Source organism: Molothrus ater, chromosome 6 (genome assembly GCF_012460135.2).
Source record: "Molothrus ater isolate BHLD 08-10-18 breed brown headed cowbird chromosome 6, BPBGC_Mater_1.1, whole genome shotgun sequence".
Classification (NCBI taxonomy): Eukaryota; Metazoa; Chordata; class Aves; order Passeriformes; family Icteridae; genus Molothrus; species Molothrus ater.
The window spans coordinates 12477897-12490632 of record NC_050483.2 but is presented as its reverse complement, the minus strand read 5'-3'; the positions used below and the strand labels follow the sequence as shown (position 1 = coordinate 12490632).

Genomic DNA, 12736 nt, shown 5'->3' with positions numbered 1-12736 from the left:
CATTGATATAATTTAACCAATACATTTAAAAGGGTGACCTTTTTTTCTACTGTAAATATTGCCATTATATTGAGAAGCCACAGACTCTGTAGTGAAGTTCTGAAATGCTAGCAGATGGCATGCTGGTAAACAAAAATACCACAATTATATATTATGGTGAAATTTTTGTTCAATACTAAAATGTAATTCTTCAAGAAAGGTAAGACTGTGACTGCACAGGGAAAATCTTAATTTCCATGATTGGTTCATATCAGAGAAAAGTGGACCCTGCAAAAATGAAAGGGGAGACAGTGATGATGCCATGATCCACAAACACAGTCAGCTCTCCATGAGGGAGTTGAGTGTGATTCTGCTCTCTGCTCTCTCCAAGTTTGTTCTTCATTACACCAAATCAAGATTTTTCAGGTAAGGACAAGTTATGATAAAGCCAGCTGTAAAAATCACATGCACTTTCCTTATAAGGAGAACCTGGGGAATTGCTTCTCTGAGTTTTTGTTGGATGCCTGGCCTTTCTGATCCAGGATCCTGTCCCATGAACAGCCAGCAAGCTGCTCCTTAGGAAGGCTCTACAAGCCATGTGGGGCAAGGTGAGCAGAGCTAACATTCTAACATTTCATTGTAACCCTTTCTGCAGAAAATGAAATAAGCTAAGCCAGAGTTGGTGGGGTTGTGCTGCTGTAAAAGCAAGCTGTGGGTCAGCAGGAGTGTCTTGTTTGAGGCCTGGGAGGTAATCCTTACACTCTACTTTTTGCTGATAAGATCGAGATCAAAAAGACTTGGGCAAATTAGAGAAAGTCCAGAAAAATGCCAGTAGGGATTATCAGAGATCCCATATAAGGATTTAGGGAAACAAGCCCAAAGACCAGGGAAACATAACAGAAGGAAAGACTGTGGAGAAAGGTGATAACAAAAATATAAATACTTGTCCTGAAACAATAACAATCTGCAATCTGGTACTATATTATATATGTATATACATACATATATATATATATATATATATATATATATATATATAGTCTTGAAGGGCAACAAAGGAGACACCACACTTGAGGAAAGCTTTCTGCAACTGAGATTAATGACAGGTAAGAATAAGTTGCATTTCAGTTATGGCACTGAAACCTCTTTCAGTGGAGGATTTCATGGCATGTTACTCCAACATCTGTCAGGAGTGACATATATAGGTGAGATGCTCTGCAAAAGGAACATAATCCATTACATTTGTTCTCTTTGTATCCTTCTCCTCCAATTTCTGTGACACAATAATTTGAAAAGCTGGAGAATGACTTAAACTCTGAAACCAGCAGTATAACTTTTGTAGGCATTTGGTTTTGCAGAACTTACATCCCTAATTGGTCAAATTATTTCCTAAATCCTGCTCCCATGGTCTCTGAAAAACCATATTCAGATTTAGCATAACCTCACATCAAGCTTATCCATATAAATAATATTGTACCAATCTATCTTGTGGCTTGGTTTGAATTTGGCCCAAAAAAAAAGAGCTTCTTTTTTAAAAAAATGCAGTACTTTCCCAAGAACCAGAACACTGATATAAATCCCAACACTAAAGCATTTCCTTTTTAATGGACATTAAATCTGGATTTAGGCTGCTTCAGCGCCTGCTTTTGAGAAAGTGGAACTGCTGTTCAGCTAATTAGTGAAAAATCTATGAATCACTCTGGAAGCAAATTTTCCTCCAGAATGCCTTAGAAAAGCTCCAAAACTGATTTATGAAAGACATTTTAAACAGATCAGGGTTGCATTGGTTTAATCTCCTTGAAATCTTCTCATGGCACAAAAACCCCAAAAGATTCTGTAGGTTCTGTGGCAATCTTCCTGGATATATTCAAAATCCAGTTTGGAATAATCCTTTAGACCAGACTGGGCCACACTGCCCTGCCCTGAGGTTGGCTTGGCCAGGCAGCAGGGGCAGAGCACAGGGACGTTTGCCATGGGTTTGTCACCTGTCCTGCCTTAGCACGGCTCAGCCTCCGAGCAGTTACTCCAGCCCTCTCCTGCCACCTGGAAACATTCCCTCCCTCTCACAGCTGGCACAATCCCAGTTCTGTCCCGAGCCAAACCTCCAGCAGGCTCACAAGGAGAGCCCCTCACACTCAGCAGAGGCAGGGTCAGACTTGCAGCACCACCAGGGCAGCACTGGGGGGGAAGCACTACAGAGGAAAAACTCACCTTGAAAATGTTTCAAAATCAGCACCTACTTGCCCTCCTTTTTTTTTTTCTTTTTTTTTTTTTGCATTCTGCAGGTAAAATGAGAGTTGAAAAAACAACCTCAGAACAGAAAACTAATTGTGTTAAACAACAGCATGGTTATAAAACTTTGATTTCATTGCTTGCACAAGTACTGTGATACTATCTCTATATATTGTCAGAGCACGTCAGCGAAAATGACATGAGAAACTGTTTCTCAAGCCCTCAAATTAATCCTTGCTCATTGTTTACAGGATGTTGGAAGAGTGGAACTCCCCCTGTCATAATTTCATCCTGAGGTCTGATGAAGCCACAGGGTAACTACTGAGAGTTTTCCTCAGTCCCTCCCAGAGCTATGCAGTTGTGCTGGCATTGACAGGTCCTACAGCGCTGATTGAGCCTCTGCCTCCAGTGAAATTTGGGGCTGAAAAAGATCTCTCTCCTTTCAGTGTCGGTAAATACCATGTGAAGGCAAAGGCTATTACAACGTAATATGTGCTAATCTACTTTCAGCAGAGTTTCTCAGAACCCATAGTCATACGAGACCGTCAATTAAAAAGATGAATTTCTTAATTTATGCATAGAATTGACCAGCATCATTACAGGCTTGGCTCAGGAGACAATTGTGACATGGAGGTTGATCATTCTCTGTGATGACATAGGTTAAGAAGAGCTCTGTGAGTGTAACAGATAACATCTGCACATTGGCCGAAACTTGTCAGTGGGCTTGTGAAATGGATTTCTTTCATGACAAGCATGCCTGTTTCACATACATCTGTAAAGGTCTCTCTCTTTTCCCCAGTCCACCACCAAAATCAGGGAGCAAAATCTTTACACATCTGCCTATAAAGAAGTTGTTTTCCTGCGCTTTATAAATCATGTCATGATTTCACTGAACGAGAGACATTACTATAGGAATGGAAAACACTTGAACCTGATAAAGGTTTACCTTGTTTTCCAGCTACAGTGTCAACTCTGGAGAATAAGAAAACCAGAGCCTGTTTCAAAGTTGTAGCTAAGTACAAGTTTGTGAGATTTTTAATGGAACTTGGAAAAAACTTAATTTTTCTCCCCAGAGTTTTCAAGATCTTATAATTGCAACTCAGAGAACAGCCACACCTGGCAGCATATTTCTTCAAAATTCAAAGCTACATATAAGTATGTGTAGTCAAAGAATACAAAGCCAAATAATTGCTTTCTGATTTTCCTGAGAAGACAGGAACACAATCATTTCCTGTTACTCCAACTTCTGCTTACAGAATTTCCAGTGCAAAGTAATTGTAAAACTTGATGACTAGAATGTTTCAGAATTTAATAAAGATACATGCTTTAATGGGTTTCTTTACTCAGGCATCATTTTTATAATTGAAATAAAAAAACCTTTATTCATCCTATAAGTTTTCTCATTTGATCATCCATGATTAAGATGAGTAAAACGTTCCCAAAGAAGCAATTCAGCATAAGCTGCCCACACATTTCTGAAGGAATGAATGAATGAAAAAAAAATTAAAAAATAAAAAGATCAATCAGAAACTGGCAAGGAATCCCGTGCTTGGACAGCAACTGAAGTCTTGCATCCCCAAACCTGCATCCTTAAGTGATTTCTTCTGTCTACAAGGGTTTATTTATCACTTACTTTTGACAAGTTTCAGTCATCTCTGTCCATGCTGCTGCTGCTTTTTACCTCCATTTAATCACACATCTTTAGAGGTTCTCAGACCTTTAATCTTGGTTGGCTCACTATCTTTTAGCATTTGGCTTGACCAAAATGGATTTTATTTTTCTGCAATCACGCTCTTCAGTTTCCCTTCCTCTGTTGCAGTGGTGAACATCACTGTCTCTTCTCCATCCCCACGGCTCAAACACTCTGGTAAGGTCAGTTTTGAGTGTTCTCTCCTCTGCTTGAGGAAAATTCTCAAATATTGTTGGCTTTCCCCCCACTACAAATCTATTCCTTCCATTTTAGTTAAATATTTGGACTTTTCTACTGTATCTTTTTTCCCCTCTTCTTGAGTCCTTCCTATACTATTTTCCCCCTTTTCCCCCTTCAAAATGCTTGCTGCCAAAACTGTTAATTACCTTTCTTTTCCTATACAGATGCAGTGGAAATCATGATTATCTAAAACTTTGGGTATTCAACATTTAAATAACAGAGCATTGACGATAAGCTGCGAAAATAAATCAAAGCAATAGTACCTCTTCCTACATTCTCTCAGATACTTAAGCATGTGCATACCTTACTTTACTCCTTGGCAATTCTTCCTCTGACTGGAGCCAAGCTGAGGTCCTGAATCTTTGGTGAGAATTCTTTAGGCACTGACATTGAAAATACTGGTATTTTCTGCAGATATGATGCAAATAATTAAGACACCAGTCAGTATCACACTGAAATAAAGGATGAAGAAATAACTTGGAAGAAGAATGAAAAAACTAAACCTCCAGCAGGGCTGAAGCCACTTATTTATTATTATTTCTTCTCTAGTCTGACAAACTTGGTAAGATTTTGATAAAGGATGGTGGCATTGACACAGGTTATTAATGAGCTCCATCAGCCCAAATTCCTCATCTGTTTAGATCTTATCAATGTTCTTAAAAATCTATGTGCAGCTATTAAGAATAAGAAAGACACCTCAAGTTAGAAACACGTGGCACAGAAATTGTAATGGGCCAGGAATGCTTCTGTTATTCCTAAAATTGCTTGTAAAATAGTAGTAACGTAATAACAAAACCAGCGTGCACGGAAACAAATCTGGGTTTGTTTACGAAGTGTCTTGCCAAGAATGCCTCATGGCGCTACAACACTGCTCTGTGACCTCTGCCTTACCGATCCTGGCCTCTGCTGCAGCTCAAGCCTTCGCTCTGAGCCAGCATCCCACTAAGTAACAAGTTTTGCACATTAAGTGTGTGATCTCCGTGCTGCCTGGTCACACGGGCCGGGGACATTCACACATCGCTCCGAGCTGCCTGCGAGGGCAGGGCCCCTGTCCTGCCGGGTCAGGCTGCGCAGCACGGGGATCACGGGCATCGCACCCGGAGCTGCCACGGATCCGCACGGAGCATCTGCCAGAGGGAATGGGAATCCCTGCGGGCTTCGCCGGCCCGAAGCTCCCCAAGCCCGGAGCGTGTCTGGGAAACACGTCTCCAAACTGTGCGTCTGAGATTCTACAGAGGAGTAGAATCTCCTAACAAGGAGCAGTGAGCTGCCTCGGCCGGCGTGCGGAGCGTTCCGGCACTGCACAGAGCCCGAGGCACCGACTCCGCATTGTTCCAGGGGAGAAGGGAAAAAAAAAAAAAAGAAAAAAAAAGAAGAAAAAAAAAGAAGCGCTCCTGACGCGGCGGGCGGAGCCTCCTTGGTCCAATGCTCGGGGGCGGGACCGGGCCGAGAGGAGGAAGCGGCGGCGGCGGGGCCGATGCGGGTGGCGGCGGAGCCCGGGGCGCGCCCGGGCGCGGCGACAGCGACAGCCACAGCCACAGCCAGCGGGCAGCGGCTCCTGGCTGCTGGCGCTGGCGGCGCTGCTGGCGCTGCTGCTGGCGCTGGTGGTGCGGCAGCTGCTGAAGCAGCGGCGGCCGCCCGGCTTCCCGCCCGGCCCCGCGGGGCTGCCGCTGCTCGGCAACATCCCCGCGCTGGGCGCCGAGCAGCCGCACGTCTACCTGCGGCGGCAGAGCCTGATCCACGGGCAGGTACCGCCGCCCCGGGGCCCGCGGGAGCGGGGAGGGCCGGCCCGGGCTCGGGGAACCGGGAGCGGCCCCGGCACGGACGGGAAACCGGGAGCTGCCGCCCGGGCCGGCGGATGCGGCGGGCGGAGCGCCCCGCCGGCAGCGGGAGCGCAGGGCTCCGGCGGAACCGCGCCTAAACGTGCCTTGAGCGCGATATTTGAGATACTTACAGCCCTTCAGCCTAACTGTTTAAAAACTAATCTTTTTCTTTTTCCTTTTTCTTTTTTTCCCCCACTTTTTTACTTTCTTCTATATCGGGCGTTTCTTTCCATCAGTTTTAAGCGGCCAGTCTCCTCTTACGAGCTTCGTAAAAGTTAACTCCCGACTAGATCTGACATGAATTTTTGTAATTAAAAAAAAAAAAAGTAAACGTTCTTCAAGCAAAGTGCTGGGACAAGTAGAATGGAAATAGGAAGGAAATGTGCTGTCGAATAAAGCAAGATTTCTACTTGCCTGGAATGCTGTATGGAGTTTCAGTCATCTGCTCTCAGAATCATGCAGAATTTGAGGGAAACAGCATATTAGGGTTTGGGGGACTCTGGAAAAATACAATCAAAGGGTTTTTTTTTAATCACGTATGATATAGGAATAAAGATCAATAAGTTAGACCAAAGAGGAATAAAGATCAATAAGTTAGACCAAAGTGTACAAAACTCACAGATGGTTTGCAGAAATATACCGGGAGTGTCTTCTTGACACATAAAAAAGAAGAGCCATTATAACAGTGAAAATACCAAAATAGACTCATAGAATCATTTAGGTTGGAAAAGGCCCCTAAGATCATCGAGTCCAGCTGTTAAGCCAGCATTGGCAAGTCTGCCACTAAACCATGTCCCCAAGTGCCACAGCTGCACAGCTTTTAAATGCCTCCAGGGGTGGCGACTCCACCACTGCCCCAGGCAGCCTGTTCCAGTGCCTGACAACCCTTTGGGTGACAACCCACTTGTCACAGAGTGTATAATTAGGCTAACACAATTTCATATTGTGGAGGTCACCAGCTTTGACATGGAGAAAAATATAAAGATTTGTAATGGTAAAAATACAGATTTCTAACGCCGAGGGAATGCATGGAAAGGGATCTAAGGATTCAATCATAAGTTTAGGTTCAGTTTTAATTTTTAAAATATAGATTCAGATTTAAATTTTTTTTATTCTTTATGTGCTGTATTGTACCTTTCTCCAAAGCACCTTGTGCTAACCACTCAGGAAAAGGAAGCTGGGCCTAGCTGGGCTCTGCTCTCAGTTATTGGCTGTCACCTTGGCTCTCACTCCTCTCTAGGGACTACATGAAGGTGTCCCCAGTCCTTAATTTGGAGGGCTGGTTTCTTTAGGTGCACAGCAAAGCACAGAATGCAGTGTGGGCTAATTAATTTTATCTTTTAACAAAGCAAATGAGCTTACCACAGACTCTCCGTGTAATGCCAGAGCTGTCCCACCTGTGACCACCTGTGTGGCCTGCTGAAGGTTATCCAACTCTGCATTTCACATTGACATTTAGTGTCGTTTCACATTTTCATTCCTTGTTCCAGATTGGGTTGTAATAGCATTTGACACTTTTTATTCCTTTTTTTTCCCCCCCCAAAGATCTTCAGCCTTGACCTCGGGGGAATATCTGCTGTTGTGCTGAATGGCTACGATGCAGTGAAGGAATGCCTTGTCCATCAAAGTGAAATTTTTGCAGACAGGCCCTCTCTTCCCTTGTTCAAGAAACTGACAAACATGGGAGGTGAGTGCTAATGTCTTTTGTATAAAGATATAATTTTTGTCCCATAGATGTCATGAAGCATCTGCTTTAGCCATTTTCCCTACTTGATGTCCTTTCATAAAATACTTGATGCTTCTTTAAAGATATTATTGTCACTCGTGGACTATGCTCCATAGCAGGACGTCCAAAATATTTTGTCTCCTTTTTTGTCTTGTTGAATAATTTTATTAACTTATGGGGGAAGAAAAATAAAGCATTGCATAAAATACTGTGTCAAAATATTTTTTCAGGCTTACTGAACAGTAAATATGGCAGAGGATGGACAGAACACCGCAAATTAGCTGTAAATACCTTTCGAGTTTTTGGATATGGTCAAAAGTCCTTTGAACACAAAATTTCAGAAGAATCTCTGTTTTTTCTTGAGGCCATTGATACATACAAAGGCAGACCCCTTGACCTTAAGCACTTGATAACAAATGCTGTTTCAAACATTACTAATTTGATTATTTTTGGAGAACGTTTCACATACGAAGATACTGAATTTCAGCACATGATTGAGATTTTTAGTGAAAACATTGAATTAGCTGCTAGTGCTTCTGTATTTTTATATAATGCTTTTCCTTGGATTGGTATCTTGCCATTTGGGAAACACCAGCAGCTGTTCAAAAATGCAGCTGAAGTCTATGAGTTTCTTCATGAGCTTATTGAACGTGTCTCTGAAAATAGGAAGCCTCAGTCACCTCGACATTTCGTAGATGCATATTTAGATGAGATGGATTGCAATGGAAATGACCCAGAATCTACATATTCAAGAGAAAATTTAATTTTCTCCGTTGGAGAACTCATCATAGCTGGGACAGAAACCACAACAAATGTTTTAAGATGGGCAGTGTTATTTATGGCTCTTTATCCAAACATTCAAGGTAAGAATTTTGACATTTTGAGGAACTGATTCACTTTCCTACTGCAAATTTAAAATGCTTTTTCAAAGTGGTGCATTGATCCATAATCATCACCAAAAAAAAGCTTTGTAAATACTATTCTATTCTGTCATTTACTAAATATACTATGGACAGAGGTGGAAAGCTTGTTTTAAATGCAAAGAGGATATCAAAAGTCAAGTGTTATGATAAAATTTTAACATATTATTTTGTGAATACACTTTTATGAAGCTTTAATACTTTTAAGTATTTCTAATATATTTAGGTGTAGCATTGTGATGCATGATCTGTGGTTGGCAGATATACTAATCTATGTAGTTAATAAATAATAAGAAAATGTAATTAAATATGAAAGTAATAAACTAAATTAAAAATGTACAGGTGTCAGCAAAAATGTAAATCAGGTTGTAGTAACAATTTAGGTACAATGCTTTTTATCTTAAGTTCTCCAGTTCACAACAGAGTTACATATGATAGACAGGAATACTTACACTTTTGGAAGAACAGAAATGGCATTTAAAAATAAAATATGTGTTACAGTCATTGTGAAGTAAAACAGCAGTAGGTGTTTGAGTGTTAGCCCAGACATTGTGAGGAGAAGTTTGGATTCCAGAAGTGAAGAGTCACATTTCTGATTTCACTGCCTCCACTTCACTTTTCCTGCCAAACCCTTAGCAGTGCTTGGGACAGCTGGAGCTTCCAGGATTTGGAAGCTGAGAGGCCCAGATAACTTATAAAGTACTTTGACCAAAAAGTATCACTCTAGTATCAATTTCACCATTGTTTCAGAATGGGGATAATAGCACTAACCAAGGATAGGAATATAGAGTCTAAATTTAAAAGCTTGTGACTGTTTTTTGTATAAAGGTATATCATGTTTCAGTATTTTTTAAAAATGTATGTATATACACAAATACTTCAGCTTAAATTGGAATGTAAAACCTATTACAAAATAAACCTCAGTTTTTATTCCTAACAGGGCAAGTTCAGAAAGAAATTGATCTTGTCATTGGCCCAAACAAAATGCCCACCTTGGAAGAGAAGGGCAAGATGCCCTACACTGAGGCTGTTCTGCACGAGGTGCTGAGGTTCTGTAACATTGTCCCACTGGGGATTTTCCATGCAACTTCCAAAGACACTGTTGTGCGTGGGTACACCATTCCTGGAGGCACCACAGTCATTACCAACCTCTACTCTGTTCACTTTGATGAAAAATACTGGAGCAATCCAGAAGTGTTTTTTCCTGAGAGGTTTTTGGACAGTAATGGGCAGTTTGTCAAGAAAGATGCATTTATTCCTTTTTCCCTAGGTAAGAGCAATTCCTTCCACTGTTCCTTTTCACAAATCCAGAGATGTGTAAAGTGTATGGGGTGGCAATAAATGGACAGAATGATATCCTCAGTTCTGATTTAAAGATATCCAATATAATTCAATTCAAAGATATTCCACATAACGCGCTCTGGAGATAACAAATTTTTAGCATAACATCTTTTATATAGGTGAGCTCAGTTTTATATGTAAACTAATAAAAATCCTCCTTACAAAGTTCTAATAATTGCCAATTAATAATAACTGGCAGTAGATGTAATTAAGAAAATAGTAGGGGGAAAAGGCTAAAATTCACAATGTCATTTTTTAAGCATTTTCCCTCTAGACTGGCACTTCACAATGTCATTTTTTAAAGCATTTTCCCTCTAGACTGGCACTTCAAGACCAGATACAGTAAATAACAAGTGTATATAAATCAATTTGACAGAATTCATTTCAATGGCATTTGTGAGCAACAAATTCTCTAAAATCAGTTTCTTAGTGTAAGCTCTTACCTATCCTTCTTACAAAATACTACCAACCAGGTTCACACATCGCTCCTAGAAGACAGAAATGACCATTCCTATCCACCTTAAAGGCAAAATGTGACTGAAGATACCTTAAAACCTTTTTGAAACCTTCTTTCCAATTCAGGAAGAAGACATTGCCTTGGAGAGCAGCTGGCTCGAATGGAAATGTTTCTTTTTTTCACCTCGTTGCTACAGCGATTTCACCTGCATTTCCCTCATGGAGCGATCCCAGAGCTGAAGCCCAGGCTGGGGATGACCCTGCAGCCACAGCCGTACCTGGTGTGCGCTGAGAGGCGCTGAAGGGCAGGGCTGGCTGGGCAGGTGCAGCACAGAGCTCCAAGCTGCAGCTCAGGACCCACTTGCTCTATTCCTAAACGTGTTCAAGCCAGAGTAACAACATTTTAAAGGACTGATAGTTTGCTGGGGTTTTTTTAACTTGGTTTTCACAGGAAAAAAAAAAAATGGAAGCAAAGGTGTGGAACACATCCTGATGTTTTCACTCCAGAAGACTGTGTTGACTCTAAGTTTTGATACAGTTTTTAAATATTTAATTACTTAGCAAGCCATTTTACTTTGAGAGGGTATTTTCATAAGCATGGAGAATATGGTTCAAAATGTTTATGCTTGAATTCATCTGTGGAAATACCATTTACATTATTCCAGCTAAGCCATTCTTTATAATTATCCATTAAATTTTTATAGCTAAAGGGATTTTAAAAGGTATCTATTTAAATACCTGTAACCAAGAATAAAATATATTTTCCAGCCTTGAAAAATAGATTGTCTTTTAAAACATTTTATCCTTCTTTTTCCTTGCCCTGTCTTCCCCGTCGGTCATAATTTTCTAGTGAATCAGATAAGCATGAATTCACTTTTAGGACCTTTTATGGCTTGCTTCTCACTTAGCATCATACACACAGTGTTCAGTTATAGCCATACTCCTGACAATCACAGGGCTTTTTTTCCTCCAGTATATTGCATTTCCAGACCCCTGTCCTCCACTGCCTCCCAATACAAAGTACTATGTAATGATTAATCTCTGCTTAAATAGTCTGAAAAAGCCAGTATTTGTGTTACCAGAGTCACATGTACCTATACCATGACTAAAGAAAATAAACTGCTCACCCTTCTGACCAGAGGAGAGACTTTATGGGGAGGGCAAGTGCAATAGGATGGGGAGAAACAGATTTTAAATGAATTTTAAGCACAAATTTTAGGTGTAAGGGCTACACTTGACTTCTGTCAGCTTCATTGATTATTCTTGCCAGCTCTTGCTTTGTGGTTATTGGTAGATAAAAATTTGTGTCTGCAGACCTTGCAGGAGCAGCTGGGACTCCAAACACAGAATTTAGTCCCCTCTGTGTGGGGAGAGAGGGCCTCAGGACAGGGTTCAGAACAAAACAAGCAAGCAGCTACTGAAGGCCAGGGCTGAGCGTTTGACCTGGCTTTTTACACAGATAGTGCTGCAGCTTGGAGCTGCAGGAAAGCTGAAAGGCAGGAATTGGTGCTTGTCTGCTGACCTCATGCTTGCAGCTTATGCTGAGGAGAAATACTTCCTTTCTTTTGAAAGAGCAAAAGAGAAAAAGCAAAGAGAGCTAATGCCAGTCCACTCACATAACAGCCTGTGGACTTCAGGTGCAGCAGGTCCAGATTATTTTACCCACAGAGAGCAGCTCTAGCACAAGTTCCTGTTTCTCTGAAGAGGCTGGGCAGGCTACTCCACTTCCTGGAAAAGTGCCTTTTGTGAGAAGATTTAAAACTCAAAAAAGAGAGGAAGGAGGCAAACCTGATTGCTGTGCATTGGGCACACCATGAAAACTGAATCAACCATTCCTAAGGCATTGGCAAGCAGTGGGGTTAGGAGTCATGATCAGGGTTTTTCTGGATACCAAGTAGATGTTGTGTGCTTGTGGAATGCCTGAGGAGAAATTGTGGAGTCCACTGAACGTAGGTGCCTTCAGCATGAAGCAGCCCTGAGGAGTTCAGCTCTAGCTTTGGACTCAGGGCAATTGCTCCTGTTCCCAACCCTGGGCTCTCAGATCAGACAGCCAGAGTTTGTGTAGTTCCTAGTCCTGCTTTCTGGGTGGCAAGAACTCCAGGACATCCTTTGTTACAACATGGCTCAAATAATGCTAATTGAAGTGGGGGGGAGGATTAAAAACCATCAAGAACCAGTTCTTGCAGGGACCCATGCTCACAATGCAGCTGACCAGTTATAATTCCCTTTTGCTGAGGTATTTTGAGATCTAACTCCTGGCTAGTCTTTAATCCATTTAATGAGAACCATATTGATTATATGTCATTCTGGTTTCTAAATCAAAATGCCC

At 41.5% G+C, this 12736-nt stretch overlaps 1 protein-coding gene across 1 annotated transcript; it reads left to right on the top strand.

Moving 5' to 3' along the window:
- Positions 1-5618: 5618 nt before the first annotated feature.
- Positions 5619-11185, top strand: LOC118687319 (vitamin D 25-hydroxylase). The gene is given in 6 exon segments (XM_036384243.2): positions 5619-5684; positions 5686-5889; positions 7510-7651; positions 7921-8553; positions 9551-9880; positions 10534-11185. Coding segments are annotated over 6 exon segments (1551 nt in total). The 3' UTR covers positions 10710-11185.
- The last annotated feature ends 1551 nt before the right edge of the window (positions 11186-12736 follow it).